We start from the raw sequence: 25,020 nt of genomic DNA, 5'->3' as shown, positions 1-25,020 counted from the left end.
CCCATATATTCACATAATCTTCTGTTGACCTTAACAGCAATATGTGCTGACTGAGGGGCTTGTAAGGAATGACATCGTCACGGTGTGAGTGGGCACAGTAGGTGCGAGCCCCTGTGATGGTGGGATGCTGTAACCTTTGTCTCTGCTCCAGGTTGCTGGGATACAGAGCACCGAAGTGACAGATACAGGCGGCTATTAATTACCGATTTCCCCCTCAGCAGACTATGACTGCTAATTTTCAGTGCAATCCACTCTCCTTTTCTTTGTGGCTCCAGTTCTGTCAAAAGCCCAGCTGAAATCTGGGCTGGGTGGTTTGTCCTGTTCAGACCTACTTCTAAAATATTTTTGCTGTGTGGACAATGTTCCTTTTAAAAGAGGTTTTTCCTTCTCTCATTTAATTTCTCTGTCCATGCTAGATTTATAGGTTGACAGAGCAGGGCTAGTGCTGTCAGCTTTGCTCTGCTTACTTTGACTTACAATTCCAGAAATGTGGCAAATGGAGTCAGATATAAAATAGCAAAGCATGAGCTGCTTCTCCAGCAAAGCAGAGGACTCTTCCAGTCAGTTAAAAGCCAAACTTCTCTGGAGCCAGCTGTTTCCCTGCTCAGCAAAAGCACTGGAAGCTCAGAAGCAGCATGCTCCTGTTCATTATGGAAGCTGAGCTTCATTTTCTAAACAAAAAGTGCAAAAGAAATCTGGAGAAGACAAGACTTTATGATGTTAAGAGTTTGTCTACTTGGAGGTTAAAGTATTCTGTACCATTTGAGTGAAAAAGTAGATAATCTATGAGGACATGCGGACAATATAGATTTTCTAAAATGGTTCAGTTTGAGAAGTTTATCAAAATGTGGCCACTTCCTACAAAATACCTCAGGGAACTGATGTTTTTCCGAACAGCAATTTTTCATCCAGAAACTCCCATCCAGTTCCCGTCTGTACATACTGACCTTTCTGAGCCAGAGCTTCTGCTGTGGTGTAAGGCCAGTTGAGGTCCTCCTGGATAAGAAACTTGCCCCACTGTGGTTGGGAGCATCTCAGCAGCAGCAGGAGCCCTGGGGAGGTGCATCTCCCTGAGCCCTGCCGCCTCTGTATTCCGCATTTGGGTAGGAGGAGAGGAGAGAGTTTGTGTATCCCAGACGTATTTATGGAGTAAGATGTTTTTTGGTGGGTGATCATTGTCACTGGTAAATACTAAGCACCTCCTTTCCTGAGTCTAAAAACAATTTTTTTCTCCTATAGTTCTCCTCCTGCTCCTATTCCCAGACCAATTTATGTTCTGTCTTTTCATGTGTAGCCTTTTAGCATTAAGCTTAGAAATGTGCTGTGTTTGTGCTGAATGTAATCTATTTAATAGAAAATGATTGCCTGAGGCTACAGATCTTAACCAAGCATTAGGCAGACCTAATTCAGCCACGGTGCCTATTGGCCTGCAAAAGCCAGGTTTGTTTTTTTCTTTATTTTCCCTTTCCTGGCTGCATAAATCTTCAGAGGATCCTTAGTCATGTGTTAAAGCTTGTTTGGGCTGAGGAGTTAATCCTTTCTAAGACAAGTATTTTCTGTCTGACATGCGTGGGTATTCATGAAAGCACGGTCTAAATCCAGGAGGGTTTTCTTTAGAAACTCATGGTCTTCTGCTAAGGAAGGTACATTATTCACCTAAAGAAGAGATCATCAAAGCTGCTGTCTTTAACATTTTCCTCATAAATCGTACCCTTAATTCAGATTCATCTCTGTCTTTACTTTAGAAAATTAAATTGTTTAATTGCTGGAAATTTGATTCTCTCTCTAAAACAGGGAGCACAGACTCCCCTGCCTAGTCATCCTGCATCTACTCCCTGACCTGATCTCCACTGGTTAAGAACTGTTATTCATTCCCTGACTTTTAGTAGGGTTTCATATGCCAATAAATCTGTGCCTCCCTCTCTTTCCTGCCTAAATTTCTGCTCATGAAAAATAATTTTTAAGCTTACATTCATTTCCATGAATTCACCCTGGTTCATCCGGACTTCAGGGGGAGGCTGTTTAAATGTGACTGAGCATGCTTACAAACGAGCATTTTTTTTCTTGGGATGAAAGGATTACAGATGTGTGAACTGCAATACTGAATAATGGGACCATTTGTAACAGCAAGAATTATATGTGAGATCCTTCTAGGTAAAAGGACAAACTTTGCTTGCATGCAAGTACTAGAAAACCTTTGTACTTTTAAGATTACCCAATTACATCAGAATTTTTCCTCTCTGAGCCACCCAGTTAGGGTTGTATTAAATCCATGAGCTCCAGACACAAATAATGACATGGCAAACACCCCAGTTGTGTGAGCACCCTTCCCCTAGAGAGCCTGTATAGCCCTACAGTCCTTTACGTTACCCCAAATACCCCAAAGCTCTGTGGGCAATTTCTTCCCCTACAGCTCTATGTACAGCCTCACAGTTCACCTTCTCCAGCCCCACATGTGTCTGCCTCCAAGTCTTCGAACCATCCTGCCTCCTACACTGAGGCATGACCTGCAATGCAAGTTTTGTCTGGTTTTCCCAAGCGTGTTGCCCTCTGCTTGTTGCAGAGATTTAGGTCTTCAACTGCTAAGTGTTCAACGTCAGGTTGGACGGGTCTTTGAGTAACCTGATCCAGTGGAAGGTGTCCCTTCCCGTGGCAGGGGTTTTGGAACTAGATGGTCTTTAAGGTCCCTTCCAACCCAAACCTGCGATTCTATGATTCTATAGTTCACACTCTGCACTACACAGGGTGGCTTTGGATGGTTTACCCCTGTGGGAACCCTGTTACAGCTACAACCCAGGACCCAGGTGGGTGGAGCATCTGTGAGCGGAAAGGTCCTAAATCGGCGGGGGGGTTGGCTGTGCCTCACAGCCTGTGGGTTTCTCACCACTAACCCAAACGTGGGACCTTGCTTGGTGATGAGTCTCCCGTGGGCAAGGAAAGATACCACAAGGCTGCTTTCTGCTTCTGTCTACCATCATCTAACAGGTTATAGCTTATGATTTGGGTAGCATGTGGTTAGAGAACAAAAAAGTAGTTAGAACTTGATTATGCACCTGGTAGCAACACTCGCACCATTCTTCTTTCCTTAAAAACCTTGCTGAGTGTGGAAATGCAATGGCCCTGTAAAAACAGCTGTTAGTCAGCTATTTTATTACTATTTCAAAATATAGAGGCTTGTTCTCTGTGCAGGATGCAGGGATGGCATTTAATGGCCCACATTTAATGGTCGACACAATTCAGGTCCTGGCTCGTCAGAGCATTTCCCAGTTTGGGACCGCTTACAGTGGCAGCTGGCGTGTGGGTATGTGGCTCCTGGCAGCCGAGGGGCTGTGGGCAGGACCGAGCCACTGGCACTGGTAAATGCTTCTGGGCAGGGGATTATGAGGATGGGAATTGACTGTCTGTCCGTGGCATGACGGGTCTTGCTGCACCGCCGCAACAACTGAGGGAGAAGGAGGGGGGTCGGGGAGTGCACTGTTACTCTCCAGCGTGACCTTATCTTCACCCTCAAGTAATGATGGACGTTTTCTGTGCCCTGTCTGTGAGCGGGGCAAGGGCATCTCCCGCTCCGTTGCAATGATAAGGTTTGGTGAGGCACCTCCCAAATCCACGAGGGTGGTGGTTTTGGCTGTGCCTCCGTGATGTGTGCTGTCAGTATGTGGCTCTTCACAAGGTACCTTTTTCAAAGCAATTCCCTTTTTTAAACCCAAACGTAATCCTGGGATTATACCCTCTCCCTCCACTCTGCAGGGCATCCATCACCCAGCATTGCTATCACACAGCCCTGTGGTCTCCCCGGAGGAGGAAGTGGCCCTTGATGTGGCAGGACAAGGCCATCCCCAGGGGATGCTCGTGCCTCTCCATGCCTAAACCCAGCTGCATCCCTCAGTGGCGCTGCTGCCTGGCCATGGCTTTCACACCAAGAAAACAGCGGTGTTGGTTTGCCAGCACAGGGAAAACCTCTTAACTCCTCCTCTACTCTCTGCTGGCCTGACTTCTGTGCACGCTGCTGCTTGCTGATGGCCCTGCCATTCCTCATATGCGTTTTTATCCGTAAGGGTCAATTAAATCACTAATGTCATCATCTGTCTGCCCAGGATGATTCCTGAACACCTAACATTTTGCTGTGTAATAACGCAGAGGCACTTATTTCGTTGAGGCTGTCTCCATGAATCACTGTAATGCATTTGCGCAGCGGAAGGGGTTTGGAATTAATGCAGCCCAAATCATGGCTATTGATTTAGCCCGCCTTTATGTTTGACACTGTTTATGTTTTTTAACGAGGACATGCTGGCCACGCAGTTCATATTGTGCTGAATCATTGCTCATAAATCACCAGGTTGGGTTGGTTTTTTATTTTAACCTTCCTGTCTGGTGGGGTGGGAATAGCAGTGCTCTGGGGGCAGCTCAGCCCCAAAAAGATCGGGCACTCCTGGGTTTAATTTTGTTGTGATTTACTGCAGCATCACACAGTAAAAAAAAAAAAGAAAAAGCAAAGCAAACCCCCAAGCTCGGGCAGATGGCCTATGCTGGTAATCCTTCATCGTAATGGCTCCTGACAGAACAGCTGTGGTTCTCTGCTAGTCAGGGTTTTCCATCAGAGACAACAGTTTTCCTGGGTTATGAAACTTGGCTGTAGTAGTTTGCTTCACTTGAGCATCTCTCATACAAAAGAACAACAAAGAAGAGGGAATTACTCTTTTGGAAAGGGATGCAACCTCACTCCCATCAGATAATTTGCTGGCCTGTGACTTTTGCTCTCCCCCATGCTGTATTTTTTAAGAAATCTCAGCCTTTAAATTGTGGTGTTGGAAAACTTCTGTAGAGGCTGGAGGTGAAAGCTTACAAAAGCAAAACAGCTTCAAACGGTCACAGATCTTCACAAGAGATCAATGTGGAGGCAAGGGTGAATTAGGGAGTGGTGAAGCCGGGGTTGCTGAGGGATGATTTGATTTAGCACTTTATTCCTTCTCTTTGTGAATCCCATGGATGTAAAGCTATTTTTTTTCCTGCAGGAAAACCCCAAGAGCTTTGCTGACTTTGTCATCTCTTGTGTTGGATTTTCTAGTCCTACCTGAGGTATCAGGCGCATAGAAAGGCTGCAACTGAGATTTGCTGCATTCAGTTCTGTGCCTGCATGTATGTGTGCAAAATACTCAGCCAGTGGTGAAGGATTCGTAGTTATTTCTCTATCTCTGTGCATAGCGGTGCATAGTTGTATATTGATTTGCTGTAGTCGAGATGAGCAGACTAATACAACAATTCATTACGAACACTGAATTATGGCATTAGGCAGACAGTTGTTTGGTGTGTGACAAGTTGTGAATAAATAGGATAGCACAGAGAAAGGCACAAGGAAGGTAGCAGGTTGAAAAGGCGTGGGGTGGCTTTGGCTGACTTCACAGGGCTGCTCCGTCCCTGGAGTCCCCCGAATGCTGCAGGAGACCCTTAAATCATGTTGACTGGAGTTATGTCTGTATTGGGTGTTATGATGAATTGGTACTGATGATGTCTCCATCTGACACAGTAAAGCTTTGGCTGGGGTCTCTCTGGCTTGTGTGGAAGTGGAACTGCCGTGCAGGTTGTGCTGTGGTTATATTCTGAGTCCTGACAAAATTTTAAGTCTGCAGTATTTTAAGTAAGTGAAATGAGAGAAAAATGTCCACTTGTTTTTTTGTTTGTTGGTTTGTTTTTTGTTTTCCTTAGAAGAAAATGTTTTGTTGGGTGGGATCTGAAGTCTTCCACATTAAAAGGAATGTTTTCTATTGCATTTTGACAAGTGTGCCTTTAGCTGGAAAGCAAGCCATCTTCTGTGGAACGGATATTTCAGAATGAAATATCCTTTGCTTTTCAACTGAGAAAACCCCACAACTCAAACAATCCTCCCTCCTCCCCTCCCTACTTCCAGCCTTCAGAGTGAATGACTTTGACATCCTGAGTAGTTTCATCTTAAAGGCCCTCAGGTGGCAGAGACTCCTCTGAGATGGCATGTACCATTCTCTGGAGGCCCTACCTCTCTCCTTGGACAGTGGGGGAGACATTTAGTCTCATTCAAATTAGGACAGCAAACTTCCAGACTCCTAGCTCGGGGCAGATTTGATACGGTTGAAATAGGTATAGTTTGTGGAGAAAAACGGAAACACAATCATGCTATGCCTGTGCTGTGCTTAATTCTGATTTTCAGATTTCAATTAAGAATGCATTCAGTTGTCCACTGCAAGGTACAAACATGTCATGCCCATATGACATCTCTTAATTTCCACTTGTCCCTTCTTAAATGTTGAGTCTTGCTTAAAACTTTTGCTTGCAGAGTGCATGGTGGTCAGTGGTGGGAAGATGCTGTGGAAGCCCATGCCAAGATTAGCCTGAGAAATGCAGAGTTAACAGTATTTGGAAATCAGCTGCTTTACGTGCACGTTGCCTTTCAGTGTTTGGAATTTTCTATTTAATTTTATTTTATTTACATCTAGACTACATTAACCTTGTGCTGGCTCTGTCACACTGGCTGACATAAGATGGATGATGTCAGCAGCCTGGCATAACGGCCCGCATGCCAAGTGCCTTTGAACGACACCTGCTGCCTTCAAAGGGGGAAGCCTGTTTGCTCAATAAAAGCACATGTAGCAGCACTATCTATCTGCCTAATTGGCTGGAGAAGCCCATGCCCCTGATTTTATGTGATGAGCTTTCCTTGGCAAGAAAAGAGATGGATTATCAGGAAAGCTTTGCAGAATGACAAAAATGAGACCAAATGTTCCTATTTTGCTACTTTTTGGAGCTCTGCTGAGATGCTGGTTGGGGTTGCCATGGTGGGGCTGCTGCAAGGAGATTTCCTCCTGTGGTGAAAGCACCTCACTTCCACAAGTCCCTCAGGCAGGATCGATGCTACAGATTTAGGATGCTCTTAAGCAGGAGATTGATCCAGTCTTTAGACCCTCAGGAGACCTACGTTCGATTTTGTTGTGTGCCACCTCGTCATAACACTTGGGGCATGACTCTAAGCCAGTCAAGAGCCCAGATGCTGTAGATACACGGATAGGAGCAAGGCTCTTAAGTAGCTTTTGCAGATATGAGCCTAAATACCCTGGGTCTGAACTCTTGTGCAGAATTAAATTGGGGATAACAACACTCATCTTCCATAGAAAGGTGCTATGAGGATAAAGATAGCCCAAGGTGTGCTTTGATATTCTGTGTCATAAGGAAGCAGACGTAAGCTAAACACTGAATTATAAGGTTTTTCCTAGGCTCACATTTCAGCTCTCAGATCTAGAGGCTGAGATCAGGACAGAACAGGTGTTGGCATCAGGGCTGTTCTCACCCATTTCAGATATTTGGGCATGGTGCAACCACCACCTCCGAATTTCACATTTTCCAGTTAGAGTGGGAACAGAAACCCCTGCAATCAGATCCTGCGTCAGACTGGAATTTGCAGCAAGGCAGGTGAATGTCAATGCGTGTGATGAGAGCTAGTCAAAAGCTCGTATGCTGAGCTTCCAGCATGCTCAGAAAACTTCTGCTTAACAGAGATTGACTTCAGCATGTACCGCGGTCCTTCCTCATACCTGTGCCCCAGGTGATGCTCCAGTTGTGGGGAAAGCAGTAGGTTTGCTCCTTTCTTGTAAATTCAGACATGCTTTAAATTTTGCCTTTGGTGCTTTTTTGGGTTGATTCCTGGGCATTTTAGTGTTAGGGTGTTAGCTGCAACTCCTTCCCCAGCGGCGTGGCAAAGACATGGAGCCTGACTACCTGTCGCTGGTGACCATGGAGCAGCACAGTGAGCCTGAGCCTTCAGTTCTATAAATTCCTGTATAATGAGGAGTTTCTTCTGCTTTTGGCTCAGAATTAACAATGCTTATTTACTTCCTTATGCAGGGAAAAATGCCTGATAAACGCAGAGGGAGTCATATGCAAATTCTGCAGCCCCAGGAACAAATATCATGCCTGTTATAGCTCTGCTTGCAATCAAGCCCGTGCAACTCTTTCTGCGCTTTGTTGTGACAGTCAGCGTGGTCCTGTTTCTATTTCAAGCCTTGACTGACTGAACTTTTGTTTGCTGGGGTTTGGCTCCGTTGCTCCACGCTACCTGGAGAGGAACTGAGAGAACAAGCAGATTTCCTGAGCTATTGTTACTGCCTGGGCAGACCTGAGCAGCTTGGCCATCCCACGCAGGCGTGAGCAGCGATCCTGAGGGGTGGCCAAGGGGACAGGGACAAGATGGGGACCCTGGCATCTGCTCTTTGCTGGAGGGATGAGGCTGGTCTGGCTTGGCAAGGACACAAAGCTAGGAAAGTGTCCCTTGGCATCTCCATGTCAAGAGGGAGGGAAGAGGGTTGTCACCACCCCAGGAAAAGGGCTGTGAATTGTTTTTTCTGCTCTCCTTGCTAAAGACTCTCTCTGTCCAAATCTTTTGTGACCTTCTCCCGTGAGATTTTTTGCGTAGAAATAAGAAATAGAAATAATGAAAGGGGAAAAGCAATTATGTGGAGCTTGTGGGGAAGTATTACCGCAGCTGTTTTAGCTGGAGCTTTATGTCACAGTCCTTCAAGGAAAGGGAAGAGCCTTTGCTTGCTCCTGGTTTACCATGCGGGACTGAATGCCGTTCTGCTTTGTCCCGAGCTATATTTCTGCCCTCCTGTATTTCTGGGGTACCTGTATCCCTTTCAGCTCTCCAAAGATCTGCACTTGTCTCAGGCCAGGCTAAGGTGGTGTGCTGGCAACTGCCTGAATTCAGAGCAGCATGTGCTTCACTTGAAGCATGATTTTTATCTTACTGGAGTCACAGATTCATCCCCATGTGGCTGAGGTGAAGCATGCGCTGAAGCACTCAGGTGCTCCGAGGGAGCAGTTAGTTGCATTGCCCCTGTGATGTGTTTCCCTCTTGGTGCCTGTCAGGATATTTTCTATCCAGCTCTGCAGCCCTTAGCATACTTGTTTCCTTGCTACTCAGTCCCTTGTCAGGCTGATCTGAATCCCTGTCTAGAGGTAGTTGGAGCCAAATTTGTGTATGTGCATATTTTCTGGGATGCACTGAGACAGGCTGCGGGAGAAAGTATGAGGCTGGAGTAGTGCAGGATGAGGAGAATAGATTTGTAATCGAAAGAGAGGAACAGATGGCTTTGGTTATAATGCCTATATTTATATTTAATGTTAATATTCCTCCCAGAGCACCAGCACTTCAGTGATATGTAACACAACATAAAAGCATCTGGGGAGAGAGAGGAGAGAAATGGGTTTGCTGGATCCTGGGAGGAAATCCAGCCATGGGATTTGTCGTGGCATTTCAGTGGGTGTGAGCAAGCAGGGAAGGTAGAAGTTAGCTACAATCCTCCTTCAGAGCACTGTGGGCATTGCCTTGGCGTGCCCATACCATAGACCCTGAGAAGCCGCGATGGGACCCTTGAAGGGCGCAGCGTTTGAGCCCAGTGCCCCGACTGCAGTGACACGTTGCATTGCGAAAGGAGCACTATCTCCGAGCATTTTTTTTTAATTCCAAGACAGGGAAAGATAGCAAGCTCCTGCTCTGTCGTCCTTGTTGTCCATGTCCTGGCGAGGTCAATCCCATCCTGCCTGGCTCCTTATAGAGTCTCTTCATGCTGGTCCATGGTGGGATTTACTGGCATGCTTGGAATTGCTTTCTGACTTGTTCTGTGAATGCATTTAGTCATCACCCGCACACAGGTGGAAGATGAAAGTTAATTCTGCGGCACCTAATGAGCTGTCATTGCTGGAAGGGTTTGAAAGCAGAGACAACAAGTTGCAGTTCTGGCTGCACAGTCGGGGTGGGGGGGTTCTCATGGAGCAGCAGTGAGATACACCAAATTTCACCTGAGACCTATGTGTTACTTTTAATGACCTTTTGTCTTTCTGTTAAAAGATAAACAAGAAGCTTGAGTCTCTGTGGGTGTAAATCAGTGTAGCTCTGCTGGAGACAGTGAAGTTTTACCCAATTTTATCAGCCGAGGAGAGATGGAGCCTGCGGGTTGAATGATGACAGAATTATCCTTGTGTGAGTTTTTCTGTGTGTGTATCAAAATGCACTTGCGGGTGTGTATGTGCCCATACACTAGTTAAAGGTGACTGCTTTTTGGTTTGTTTGTATTTAGTGCACCTTGGAGGCCCTACCTAGACAACAGTCATAAATGAAATGTTGTCAGATTGTTAACGCAGCCCTGACTTGTTAACAAAATTATCACATGAATTGTAGTTAAAAAAGCCAATTGGAAGGCTCGCTGAGTAATATTCCTTTCAGTCCTCTGACATGTGCGTATATTAGAAATCCATGTGGTACAAAGCACAGGACAAAAATGATCGATAGCAGGTTACAGTTCTCTTTATTACAACAAATTAATTGATCACGTCTAGCAGATTTTCCTCCCAGCGGAAGCTCTGGGTATTGAACGTGTCTCTCTCATTTCTCTTCTATCCTTGCTGTTGGAAACATGCCAGACAGTTTCATACCATCATTTAAATTTATTTGTGACCTGAGAAAGTTGTGTCATCCTTGAGACAGTTAACTTCCAGCTAAAAGTTTGGTGACATTGTAGGAGACACAGGGATGGATATTATAAAAAGTTTTCTCATGAGAAGGTGGAACTTCTCAATCTAGTCCTCCGTCAGCAGGTCCCACCTGAGAGCTGTGTTGAAATGTTTTTCCTGATCCTTGAACCGCTCTTATTTTACTGGCATCCTCTTCTAAAACCAAATCCTCCAAAGGTATTAACCAGGACCATTTTTCACAGACTGGGCAGTGGGGCCCAAAAGTGAATGACTGCAGGAATATTCCTTCAGCCTAAGAGGAGACTTCTTGTATCAGATGATGACAGGAATGTGTTGGTGGAGAAACGGGGAAACTTCTGCTGCTTTCTGTGCTATACTATTTGCCAGCTTATTCCCTCTTCCTGGTGGGCATTTGGCATCTCTCATACGTGGAATGACCCATCAGAGACACAGTGACAGGTTATTAATCTGCTGTTTTTACAAGCTCTATCCTGACACAAGCATCCTATTCAAGGCTCCTGTAACTGGCCTATTACAGAGTCTTAAATGTAAAGAAAATAAGTGCTCCAAGCCTTCCATCTTCTGAAGCTATGCAGACAGTGGGTGAAATGCTGTGGAATTGCATTAGTTAATTTAGATCTGTTCTGTGGCTATGCCCTTTGTCTGTAGAATAACAAGTATTATCTGTTTAAGGACTCAGCTTCTGGATTCCACTCCTGACTTGTCTGATAATTTGACTTTGGGTAAGACACTCAAAAATCGACTGATTCCCAAAATAACCTGCAGAGAAGTGTATCATCTCCAGGTGTGCAAAATGAGATTATACTTGCAGGGCAGGTGAGTGAAGACTGCTTTGAGACTCCACAGCAAGCCAGCAGTTGACCAAGGAGGAGGACTTATGCCTCTGGTCCAAACTAACCTGTTTATGCATTATAAAAGAGCCCTAATTCTCCTGTTTGCTAAGGGATTTGAGATCTTGCACCATTTTTAAAAGGTGCCATTTACAACTTCCATTTTGCAAACTTTATCTGAGATGTGTCTACAGCCCTCATTCCCACATCTCCAAATTACCCAAGCTGAGCTATGGGGAGGCAATGGAGCAGGATGGGAGAGTTTAACTCCTACTTTCTCCTTCAGGAAAGAAGCATTTTAGGGCTTGAGATACCATGCAAACGTGTATCATCATATCTGAATTTCTTGCTCATGGCTTTCTTGCAAGTTGCTTTGTCTAGAGCGGGGGGGAAGTATAAAACAGTAGTCAGCATTTCATGAAAGATGCAGTTAGAACACAAAGTTTATTCTGTAACTCTCTATTTCTATGGCCTAGCTGGCATTAAGAAATCTCGCTTTGATGAAGATTTATAAGGTTTTGTTGCTATGAACCAGAATATGCATTTGGAAATTCTGTTGAGTGGCTGTGGAGATGTGTATCCCTAGAGACTGTTTTAATTTCCATATTCATTAAACTGCTCTGTGGTGGCTGAGAGACCCAAACCCTTGAGTAACACAGCTGTGAAAGCTGGGAGAGGAGACATGAGAGTCAAGGTGCACTTGCACCATCAGTTTAACCCAGTCTAAGTCCATGTGGCTGTTAGGTCAGTCCTGTTCCCTGCTCTTCTTCTGCCCTCCATCTTTCCACCTCAGCCGCTCATTGCGACTTTCTCCTCTGTGTCCACAGCAGCGCTCACACAGCCTGCGATGAACGGGATCAACGAGCTGTTGTGGCTGAAAACTAGTGAAAAAAAAAATCAGGTTCTTCTAAACTGTAGTGCTGACACAAGGGAAGAGGAAAAGCGTGGGTTAGGGCAGACAAGCTGCCCTATACACCTTATGAACTTACTAAGCCGTCACTGGAGATGCCTCCACAGATACAGTTTGTCTGGCTGAAAATAATCTTTTTGAGCCATCCCGTAGAATTCTGTTTGGTATCTCCACCCATGGAATTTAATGGGATGATCTTAAAAGGTAGAAAGGTGTTTACTCTCTCTAGATTTTTACTTGCAAGGATGGGAATGCCTATTGCCTGCTATTTAATACTTAGGGTGATGAGTAAATGAGCTGGTTGACTGTGGCTCATCCTGTTGTCCTTTGAAGTCAATGGATATCTTTTATTGACTTAGCTGGGCAACAGATGAGGCCCTGGATGAAAGAGCCACTGTTTTTCTAAGAACTACTTGTCTATCTAGGTTGCAAAGACAAATAAACCCAGACACTTTCGGAGATGGCTGGGCTAGTGCTGCATATAGCTTGTTTGTGAAGTTTTATTTAAAATAAAAATAAATTTCTCACAGTCAAAGGGCTGCTGGCTGGGCTGACCTGACCTTTTCAGACTGAAAATGGTCACTGAAAGGATAAATAAGATAATGATAATAAAAACTCTCCTAATCATTACTGGACTGCTGCTGAAAGGGATTTGGCAGAGGCTGAAGAAACGTCAGAGTGAAAAAGCTCATCATCTCTGCTGAAGGATGATTGTGTCTGACCCCGACCAGTGCCCAGTGAGGCTGGTGAAATCTCCACTGATTTCAGCCAGAGTGAGGGTGGCTGCAGGCCAAGAGAAGATAGTGCTCAGAGCACAGCCCTGAAGTTTCATGCAGGTGATGTTGCGTCACATGGGAATGCACTGTCCTTAACAAACCATATAGTAAATGTATAGTATAGTAAATATGGTTTCTTCAAAGGGCACAGCCTGCCTTTGGTGCCTGCCTGCTCTCTGAATCTGTTTATGTGTTGAAATGGGCTGTTCTTTTCAACAAATAAACCCTTCACACCCACGTATTTTTCCTAGCTCTTGTGCTCAGCTTCCTTGATGAAGATAACTGCTTCATTAGCTGCCTGATGAATGGCCCATGCACATTAGCATCATTTTATCTAGCTGATAACAGCTTTACTCTGGGAAGCTACATAACATCCATCACTGGGGATTTTCTAAGAGGTTAGGCAAACTTCTTTCAGGAATGGTTTAGGTATCGGGGACAAGAAGATGGGTTAAATGGCTTCTGAAGCGCCCTTTTAGCCCTGCTATCTCTTACTTTAAAACTCTGCCATAGTAATAACATTATTTCTATGACAAGCATCTCTGGGAGTCTCAGTTACGAGGTGGGTACCTCTTGGACTAGGAGCTGTTCAGAGGCTGCACCAAAGCAGTCAAAATTGAAATGGCAGCCTAGCATGTCACGGTTGGGTGAAGAGGTACACACAGAAGGACTTGTCCCTAACCATAGATGCTTGTGTAGAAACAAGTGTGTCCAAGCTAGGCTACCTAGCTCGTCCAGCTCTGGAGGGAGGAACAAGTTCATGTGCCCTGCTCTGGACGTCTGAGATGTGCTGCAAGCATCCTCTCTCTGATGACCATCATCCCATGCTGCAGTATGCTGACCAAGGGGCAGAGGAAGTCCTTTGACCGGGGTGGTGTGACAGCTCCATACCTTTCTCATTTCCACTGAGGTACAATATTAATCTAAACACTTTTCTATCAGCTGTTTGTTTCTAAACATTGCTAAGGGTTGTCTCCGTCCTCCTGCTGATGGAGCTGCTCATGGCTCTCTGAACTTACCCCACCATTCCCTACAGATCTGTCCGTTGCTTGTCACTCTGCTCACTGGCCTAGGACTAGACATTTATTTTAATACATTTGGGTTAGAATCCTGGAAATTATGTTTAAATAGCTTATATAAAAACTTACCTAAAATGTCATTTATTCTAATTCTTCACAAATATTGATGATATATTTTTGCTGAATTTTGGCTTACGTTCAGTAAACCTCTTCAGTTCATCTTTAATTTGCAGATGGCTTTGGCAGTGTTTCAACCTCAGCTTCTGGTGGTTGAAACCTGGTGCTTGAATTAGGCTCAAGATTCTGATTTTCAGAAAGTCTGAATACAGGCAGCTGCGTTGTAGGGTTCTAAGTAGTGCAATGAGGGCTGGGTTGCTCACTGCCAAAAAAGCCATAAATGAATTAGGAGTCCAGAAAGAGAAATGTGACAGAATGCACATAAATGTCTTTAGGAATTTGGGGATTTAGGAATAAGGATGGAAATAATTGAAAGCCCGGCTCAAGTTTTCAGCTGAAAAACACTGATATAAGTAATTTCAAAGGAGATAAAGAAGAATGTGTTCATGTTCAGGAGAAGCGTAGAGCTGGGCATTAGATCTGAATGAGTGACGTGACAGAGCCCTGCTGATGGATGGGTCTGCAGCTCGCTCGTGGGCTGGGGATGATAAAAGCACAGAGGGGAAGCAGGGGTATTTACTGACGCCAGAGGATATAATTAGAAATAATGAGTGCAGTAAAGGAGGATGGGATAGAAGCCCAAAACTAATAAGAAATGGGATCTTGCATCAGTTCTTTCAAAGCCTGAATCAGGAGACGTGACTGATAGGCAGCCCTTGAAAGCACTGGAGTAATCTCAAAGCGTTGCAAGCGTAGTCCCTGAGTGTGCTAATGCCACAGAGGCCAGACGTGGGGAAACACAGCCACACAGAGAGACTGCCGTGTTTCTACATCTGCCTTCTTTTGGGATATCACATCTTGGTGCACCAGGGATGTGAAAGTGTTGTCTCCTTTCAGTGTGATTAGTCTGAGGGGATCACAAGAGTGCTCAGTGGGGTTGGACTCCCTTCTTATCTCCTCCTGAATTCATTCTCTCCTGAAAGGGGCTTTTATTTCTGTGTGGGCCATTTTTTTTTTTTGTTAATAAATACAGAACTAATCCCTACTGCACATGTAAATATAGGTAGCACATGGGTCTGTAAAGATTATGGGTACTCCTTTTGGCAAACAATATCTTTTAATAGCATTGTGTGCTGTTAATCGGGTTAAGCAAAAGTATCCGTGGAACAAGCAGTGCAAGTTCAGGGAAAGAATAAGTGACAGACCTCAAACCTCCTGAGAGGTTTTTTTTTTTAATAATATTGTGGCAGGTAGTGTAGAAGCTTTTTTCCCTTTTTTTTGGCTCAGTGATGTCTGTGGTTGGAAAACAACATGAGCAGAGCAAGCTGTTAAATTGTAAGAGACTTGCTGTTATATTTCAGAACAGCTATGGTAAATGTATGTTGCTCCTGGGTGTCACCATTGTTTCTGCCCACATCAAGTGTTCAGTGCATTGGGAACTGGCTGTGAGGGCTTGTGCCCTCTCTGCCCTTCAGTTCTAGTTAAGTGGGAAGGGCTACGGGGCATCTCCCATCTAGGTGAAAGGAGGGAATGAAAAGATTGGTGCAAAAAAGTAGGAAAGGCACTGAAGTGGGTGTTGCTCTTCCTCATGGAGAAAGCTCAGTTCTACAGGGGGTCAGCTGGGAGAAAGCTCTCCAGTCAGTGGAGAGGAAACCGATACTTCTAGAGTTTCAGAAATGCCCTGAAATAGGCGTTTACTTTAAGACGAGAGGAGCTGTGCCCTGGAAGTGCCCGTGCCTGTCAGTTGTTGTAACAGACTGTGCGATAGCAAGTTCAGGCGTAGAAGTCTGCACTGGATACATCCAACACTAAATGCACTGGGTCTGGGAACGTGGGTAAGGAGGAGTGCTCAGTGCCACTTAAGGTCAAAACGAGGGTTGTGTGAGAAGAGGGACAGTGGAGTTGGAGGACATGTGGGGGAGGACATGCCTTGGGGAAGCGTCACTCAGCCGGCTCGTGGTGGGCTGGGAGCAGAGAGGGGCTGCAGAGCAGGAGGTGTGGGTGCCCCCATGGAGCCAGCAGATGTCTGCAGGAGTTTTGCATGGGGCACATGTGAAGGTGACAGGCCCACACCATCGATCCCATATCGATGCTTTTTGAACATAGCATGCTGGACAAGTTCTGTCATTACTTTCACCCCCTGGCTAGAGCTGTGACCGTGCACCGTCCCTTTGACATTATGTGCAGGCACGAGGACGTCTTTTTTGTACGTGGTGTCCTTCAAAGAGAGTGTACGTACGTTGAAGAATTTCTTACAACAGCTTTGCATGGTAGCGCAGATGTGATTTTGCTAATTCTCCAAGAAAAATAAAGCAAAATTCAGCACAGGGTAAAACAAAGACACTTGCCTATTTTTGGTGGCATTTTTCAGGTTACTATTAACCTTTCATTTGAAATTTGATGCTGAGGACTACACATTGATTCTGAGCATCTTCTTGGAACAGCATCCATTTTCCATTTAGAAAATTGCTTTTTTTTGTTTTTAGCTTAACCCTACATGGGGTGCTGTTAATTTTTTTTTCTGAGAGACACTTCCTTATGGAAACCTACTCTTTGGGCCTGAAAGTCAAACCAGTTTTGCCAAAGCCTAGGAATTATGAGCAATAAAGTAGGAAATGTTATAGCAAATAGCAGCTGAACTGGGGGAGGGACATGTTTAGAACATTAAAGCCAAGCCCGGGAAAGTAATAAAAGAGAGTCAGATTTACAGTTAAAATTAAAACAGGCCCATGGCCAAATTTAAAGTTATATATCTGGATGATAGTGGGGAAAAAACACTGAAAGCAAAACCAGAGTAATAGCTGGCAATGGATAACATCTGGCAATGGATTTGCCATGAAATTAATTTCAGAGAACTGGTGGGTGAAGACATTTCTCCATCAGGGAGGAGAAGAAATCCCAGCATAATGGAACAGCATTTTTTCAGTGAGATGCAAAGATGTTGTAAGCGTCCCACGGTGCTGAGGAGGCTCCTATGTCAGCCTTCTATATTTGGAAGTTCAAATCGCTGAGGGAGATTAGAAGCGCTGAGCCCGGTAAGCAGGTGCTAATGGGCGGTTTCCACTGCTTGCTACATCACGTGTGCTCTGAGGGTGTCGGTGCTGCAGTCAAGGTGTGCTTCCAGCTCGTAGGGATGGACCTGAGCTATGCTGGGTGCTGAGGACAGCATCACCATGGCTGCTAAGTCAGCTTGAGATGCTGGATCATTTAGCTGCACCAGAGCTCCATGCAGAGCTCCATTTACCTGCTGTAAGTAGCCAAGCTGATTAATTTAATGCTGGCCAGTGGTGCAGCCAAAGCTGTGAGCCGCTGGCATGCCTGTGATGCAGCACAGATGTATTCTGGTTTTAAAAGATTGATACAGCTGGACCCTTGGTGGTTGTTTCTAGGTAAAAATATAGGATAGGGAAGAAGATGGGAGCTATGGTAGCTGGAAGACATTTTGGATCTGTGCGTGTATAACCAAGGGCAGAAGTTAATTTGCAGACCTTTCATTGCAGTCAATTACCAAAGGGACAACCAAGTCCATGGAGTGGTTTTCAGACATAAAGTTGTGTTGAAAGTTAGATAGAAAACAACAAAAAATCCCCCTCTTCCATAAGGGAACTCATCACAGTAGAGGAAAAAATAATGGAAAGAGATCATGTAAGAACCTAGTTCTGCTGTACAACCTTCCTAGTAAGTCTTGAGACTCCTTGGTGGACACAGGTAGCTGCACACAGGGGTGGAGTGGTCAGAGGGAAGGGCATCTCTTGGGTCCATCTGCCCCTGGAAACCTCGTCTGGCTGGTTAAAGCTGGAGAGATTTCCATGGAGGGATGGAAGAAGAGACATGGAGACCTGACTCTTCTGCCTGAATTTGGAAACCCTTTTTTCTTTATAATTTTAGTTACTGTCCTGAGTTTTGATAGTTGAAAGCCAGACACCATTAGAAGGGACATTTCTGCACTGCATGGTGTGTCCCTCCTAGCTGCACCACTTCTGAGACCCCCCTCTGGCTCCTTCTTGGCTACAGAGGGATTGCTGGCTAGTCACCCCTCAAGTGTATTTTGAGAGGGTGGCTGTGAGAGCAACCTGGATTGTTGACACCAAACTGCTCTCTATAACTTTTCTGACCTCACAGAAGAGATCTGAACATGAACCAGACTCAGAGGGTTTCAATATCCTTTTCTTTGCTTCACTCCAATCTTGCATATTTAATTTAATAGATAAATTTTTTTGAAGTGATATGAACTATGAGATGGACCTAGTACAGATATGTTATTTATATATTCTGGTTGTCTTATAGGCAGATTTCATACCAAGATGATTAAGAACTGTTTTTTTCTGTTCCTTGAAGACTGTATAATGAGATGAAGGGGGGAAAATGCATATTTTAATTGAATGTATTCACAGAGTTGAGAGTGTCATGTATCATATATCATGTGTAGTTCTGGGTTTGATAGTATCTTCAAATGCTTTGATTCGTTTTTGAGACAAATAGTTTTCCTTTCTGCTGTGCTGTTACTTAGGTTTCTAAACCATAGGCTGAGCTGCAAAGACATTTGTTGAACCATGAAAATATTAATCCCAGAGAAATCAGAATATTATTTGCACTTGGATGCAAAATACCAAAGGCTTTAATGATGTTTAGGTAGAACTTTATTAATATCTGAATATCTCTGGAGAGCTACGGTAACAGTAGGAAAAGTATTAAACTCAGTATTGTTTGTTATGAGTAAATGACGAGAATTGCAAGACTTGTCCTTGTGAGTCAGCTGAGTATTTGCAAGGATTAACTAATCTATACCAGAGCCAGCATGGACCCACCTTTGTCCACCTGATTCCCCTGGTTCTGCTCCATCATGTGGGATGTTGGCACTGCAAGGGATCATAGAAGGAACAGGAAAAGATTACCCCCAAAACAGTCCTTGAGTGCACAGGGTACCTCCTCCTAGGGCAGCTAGCTTAGGGACTGATGTCTGCAGTCCTTGTGGCACAGATCTTTAGGAAGGCCGATTTATACTGCCTCATGGGTGGGTTTCGCTGTAGTGAGCATGAGCTACGCCAGCTAAGGAGCTCTTCTGCTTGTGCCTTGGGCTATGGACACGACAATTGCCTTCCCCCTCCTTGGTTCATGGCCAATCCTGCCAGGAGAAGCCAGCCAAGTTGAAAGGAACCAACAAATTTTATGGATCCACCACACCAACCTACTCTAAAGCTGCGTAAACCTCAAGTCAGTGGCTAAAGCTCTGATCCCGTTTTCCTCAGTCCCATGATTTTGTGTGTTATTTTTATAGGCCACACAGGTCCATGCAATGTCAGAGGTGGGGTTTCCCTGAGGAAATAGAGAAGTCTCCATCCAAACCAAGTGGCTGGTCTCCCATTGGAGAGAAAGAGGCATTTCTACGATATGTGTTATCTCCTTGTCCCCTTTGCAGCAGGTGTCTAACATAGGCATGTGGCCAATGCTTTCACTCTATTGACTGCAAAGGGAGCTGGAGGTGGCCTTGCCCATGTGGAGACATTTCATGGAGCTTGCCAGTATGTCTCATTTTAATATAGGTCTGTTCCCTCTGAAGAAAGGTATGCACCGACTTTGCCAGCCTTACCCAAACTCTCTCTTGATACCAAAACAATTCAAGAATGAGATGTTGCTGAGGTTTATTTTAATAGTAAAATTCTGGGCTATGAATTTGGAAACAAAACTAAAAAGACAAAACTAAAAACGTAACTAGATGTGAGTCTAGATTCTATCTAAGATCTGAACCAATATTATTAATGAGATAAATAGCTCATATTCTTTCCTAGCTGATTCTAGGAAGTTTCTTACTGCTTTTCACTTAGACTGCTCAGGGCTTATCTCAGTCACAGAGACCATGGGGATGATCTTCCCTCACATCATCATTCTGCCTTGAGTTACTCCTCAGAGCTGACCCTGGATGGCATTTTCAGAGGTATCCTAGTACTGGGTTTATCTCCCCTAATTTGCCTGGGCTTCCTCTGAGGTGGATGAAGAGGGAAAGATGCTTGCAGAAGGTGATTCATCCCATCTGTCTTAGACATCCAACCTAACCTTGGATGATTTGTGCTCTGGGTATGCCTTGCTCCATCGACCAAAGATGAAGCCTGGGTGGCCACTGTAGATCGGGTACCATGATGGCCAGAAGTTTGGGATCAATCCTGCTCTAAGAGACTGGGAAAAAAATTCTAGTGGAATATGTGTCCTGTCTCTCAAGTGCTTTTGCAAAACCCACCCTCTGCCTTAACATTTGTGCTGCACAGCATCCGATGCGCTTTGTGCTTGCTCTGTGATGATACACGGAGATCGTCAAAGCAGTGAGAGTGCTGCACAGTATGTTCCACACCAGCTACTTCCTTTCTGGTTTAATTAGAACTGAGTTTGCTAATCTCAGTCTTGATTAATGAGCTTAATATGCAAATGTTATGATTAAACTGAAATTCTTTGTAATTGCTTGCAGACAGATTACCACTTCGAGTACACAGAGTGCGACAGCAGTGGCTCCAGATGGAGGGTGGCTGTCCCGAATCCGTCGGTGGAGTGCTCTGGACTACCCGACCCGGTGAAAGGGAAGGAATGCAGTACGTTGGCACTTTTCATTTTACAGACCGTTACTAGCTGTTTGTGCAATTTACCCTTGTGTGGCTTCTTAGCTCTGTCAATGATGTGAGTGTCCCTGAGTTAGTTCTTCTCCTCCAACCCCTCTTGTCTTTTGGAGCTGTGGAGCAGGGATTGTCTTTGCAGTGTAGCTGTATAACTCAATATCTGCTGCGGGTACCCAGGTATGCTAATTCACAGACAAGCCACGCCTATTACAACAACCCTTGAAGAGGTGTCATTGCTTGTACTGAGCTGCCATACTCTTAAGTTCTGCAGATCTCCAGTTCATTGTAGCTGTATTGGCTAAAATGGTGACCAGGAGTGACCAAATTATATTTGCATAGTGTCCACATTCTCGCTACCTGCATTATTTAGCTAATTAATAAGCTGAATGAATAAGTAATGGTAAATGTCTTATTTGCCTGAGTTATTTTCATAATGAAGCTTTTGCATTTTATTTATTTATGTATTTATTTTTAACAACTTGGAGTGTTCTCATATCACTTGATCCTGCATTTTTTTTTTAATGTTAAAACACTTCTTTGCACCTGGGGACATAAGCAAACTGCTGCTCTGCAAACACATTTGAACTATTCCCTCATTGTTCGTTAGCTTCCCAAGCTGAATGCTCTTTCCCATCACACTTCCTTGCTCTTCACAAAAGATCCTAGCAGTCCTCTACTTTCTCAGTGATTTGTACTAGGGCGTATAAATTATTGAACCTGAGAAGCAGGATGAACAATGGCAATGTCCTTTCAGTTTTAGTGTGGGACAGTGAGATTTTATTCACTTCTGACTCTTCTTCTGTAAAGGCTTATTGTTCTTTTTTTTTTATGACATATGTTCAGGGTAAAGCACATAAATGTTTTCTGGAGCAGTGTTGGCCATTGGAAGATTTCTGACTGCTTGCAAGCATCATTTGAGAAACTGCCTGTGTCATTTCTGGTATTTGGGTTTAGTTTCTGAGATTCTAAATGTGGAATCTCAGTATATCCTTAGGATGTGTTTTTCAATTACAGAAATATAGAGCTGGGAAGCACCTCAGGTGATCCCATAATTCATCCCCCAGCCCAAACAGCTATAGTAGCAACGTCTTTGTCATTCATGGCTGATGTTTGGCTGGACTGTTTTCAGGGACCTCTGGTGATGAAAAGCCCGCAAGCTCCCCAGATATTTGCTCATCTATTTTGTTCTATTAATTTTCACTCCTGTTACAGCTTTTTCTGCTGTTGAATCTCCCTTGTACTTCAAGCCTGTTACTTTTTGCTGTCTGCACTATAAAGGTGCAAATAGTGTTATCCCTTCTGCTGCACAACCACTTTCGGTGTCCTCTGGAGTACATAGGTATAACTAATTTTTTCTGATATACACTATTTATTCTTAAACCTTGTGATAAATGGTTTAAGGCTCAGCAACATTACATTCTCCTTGACTTTCTGCTACAGATTTCGACAAATGGTGCACTTCCCTCTTCACCTCCTCTTATTTGCGTGACTTTCTGGTCTTAAATCAGTTCCAATGAAAACTCAACTATTTTGTAACAATAGATGAGTCTCTGGATTCTTCATATCTGCCCCCCTACTAGACAAGGGGAAAACTTTGCCCAGTAGATTGGATGTGATATTATACACCGAAGTACAGGATTCTTCTAAATACACTGGAAAACTCATCTTGGTTGATCCCTTTCCTCCTTGTTGTGTTGCTGTTAAGTCCTATAGCAATTCAGCTGGTTTGAGAAGCAATTGGGTATTTTTCTTTTTTTTATTGAGCCCTTCAGACTGACCTCTCTGGGCTCTTGGGAGTGCAGTGGTGTTAATGTAGTTCTGTCTCTTTTTTTGTGTCTGTAGTAGATTATCTGGCTTCAGGAGATGTCTGGCTATATGCTGATGGCAAAAGTCATTTTAGGTTTCTCATCTCGTAGTCTTTCACCTTTTGCTTTGAGAACAACCAATCTTTCAGGCTGAAAGCATGAATCTGTCATCAGCAGTCAATCACTGCAGGAATGTGTAGGGAACACCCCTCCCATTCAGCTTGGCTAACGTGGTAGTTTTGAACCAGTGTAGATTTTGGCTGGCAGTCCATTCCTCAATGGGTGGGATATACTGGTAGAGGCAGCTTTTGAAAATTATGTGCCCTCCAGCTCTTCAGAGTTTGCACATGGGGATCTATTGTTGATGATGAGTTGTACTGAAAATGCTGACAGATAGACACCTCCCCACTGACTTATTGTATTCTCTGAGCTGGTGGCTTCTGTCTGACCTGACAACACAGGAGCTGGACTAAGAATGTCTTAGACTAAAAGCACAAATTGCTATAGCCTCAGAGCCTATAGTCTTCTCAAGAGAGGAGACTAGAAGTGGCGTGCCAAGGTTGGGGGCGAAATAGGTAGCCCAGCTCAAGTGCATCTACACCAATGCACACAGCATGGGTAACAAACAGGAGGAGCTGGAAGCCATTGTGGAACAGCACAGCTGTGACTTAGCTGCCATCACAGAGACATGGTGGGATGACTCTTATGACTGCTGTGCTGCAATGGATGGCTATAAGCTCTTCAGAAGGGAGAGGCAAGGAAGGAAAGAGAGGTGGTGTACCGTGGTCCTGTATGTTATATAGATTATATAGAGCTTAGCGATTGTGGTGATAAGGTCAAGTGCTTGTGGATAAGGATGAACGGGAAGGCCAACGAGGCAGATATCCTGCTGGAAGTCTGTTATAGACCATCCAACCAGGATGAAGAGGTAGATGAAGAGTTCTACAAGTGGCTGGCAGAAATCTCACAATCAGTAGCCCTTGTTGTCATGGTGTATTTCAACTTACTGAACATCTGCTGGAAATACAACACAGCAGAGAGGAAATAGTCTAGGAGGTTCCTGGAGTACATGGAAGATACCTTCCTGACACAGCTGGTGGGTGAACCTACCAGGGGAGGTGCCTCACTTGACCTCCTGTTTACAAGCAGAGAAGGACTGGTGGGAGGTGTGGTGGTTGGAGGCCATCTTGGGCTTAGCGACCATGATATGATTGAGCTCTCGATTCTTGGTGAAGTAAGAAGGGGGTCAGCAGAACCACTACCATGGACGTCTGGAGGGCAGACTTTGGCCTCTTCAGGGCACTGGTTGGGAGAGTCCCTTGGGAGGAAGTCCTGAAGGGCAAAGGAATCCAGGAAGGCTGGGCTTTCTTCAAGAAGGAAGTCTTAAGGGCGCAGGAGCCGGCTGTCCCCAAGTGCTGCAGGATGAACCAGTGGGGAAGACGACCGGCCTGGATGAACAGGGAGCTTTTGCTGTACTCAGGAAAAAAAGAAGAGTTTAGCACTTTTGGAAGAAGGGGCGGACAAGTAAAGAAGAGTACAGGGATATTGTTAGGTCATGGAGAGAGAAAATTAGAAAGGCAGAAGCCCAGCTAGAACTCAGTCTGGCCACTGTTGTAAGAAAAAATGTTTTTCCAAATATATTAACAACAAAAAGAGAGCCAAGGAGAATCTCCATCCTCTATTGGATGCAGAGGGGAACATTGCCACCAATGATGAGGGGAAGGCTGAGGTACTTAGTGCCTTCTCTGCCTCAGTCTTTTAACAGTCAGACCAGTTATTCCCAGGATATTCAGCCTCCTGAGCTTTAAGACAGGGACAGATCACAGAACAAACCCCCAAAATCCAGGAGGAAGCAGTTCATGACCTGTTGCACCACCTGGACACTAACAAGTCAATGGGGCCGGACGGGACCCACCCAAGAGTACTGAGGGAGCTGGCGGAGGAGCTCGCCAAGCCACTCTCCATCATTTATCAGCAGTCCTGGTTAACAGGGGAGGTCCCAGATGACTGGAGGCTTGCTGATGTGACGCCCATCTACAAGAAGGGCCGGAAGGAGGATCTGGGGAACTACAGGCCTGTCAGCCTGACCTTGGTACTGGGGAAGGTTATGGAGCGTTCATTTTGAGTGAGCTCACCAAGCATGTGCAGGACAACCAGGGGATCAGGCCCAGGCAGCATGGCTTCATGAAAGGCAGGTCCTGCCTGACCAATCTGATCTCCTTCTATGACAGGGTGACCCGCCTAGTGGATGAGGGAAAGGCTGTGGATGTTGTCTACCTGGATTTTAGTAAACCCTTTGATACTGTTTCCCACAGTATCCTCCTAGAGAAGCTGGCGGCTCATGGCTTGGACGGGTGTACTCTTTACTGGGTAAAAAACTGTCCAGACAGCCGAGCCCAGAGAGTTGTGGTGAGCGGAGCTAACTCCAGCTGGTGGCCAG

At 44.8% G+C, this 25,020-nt stretch overlaps 1 protein-coding gene across 1 annotated transcript in view; it reads left to right on the top strand.

Moving 5' to 3' along the window:
- Positions 1 to 25,020, top strand: part of ELAPOR2 (endosome-lysosome associated apoptosis and autophagy regulator family member 2) — a 106,524-nt gene that overhangs the window by 30,022 nt on the left and 51,482 nt on the right. The window contains exon 2 of the mRNA XM_075081525.1: positions 20,631 to 20,751. Within this exon, the coding sequence (XP_074937626.1) occupies positions 20,631 to 20,751 (121 nt within the window). The remainder of the gene's footprint in view (positions 1 to 20,630; positions 20,752 to 25,020) is intronic.

Source organism: Phalacrocorax aristotelis, chromosome 1 (assembly GCF_949628215.1).
Source record: "Phalacrocorax aristotelis chromosome 1, bGulAri2.1, whole genome shotgun sequence".
Classification (NCBI taxonomy): Eukaryota; Metazoa; Chordata; class Aves; order Suliformes; family Phalacrocoracidae; genus Phalacrocorax; species Phalacrocorax aristotelis.
This window is presented reverse-complemented; position numbering and strand designations above follow the sequence as displayed.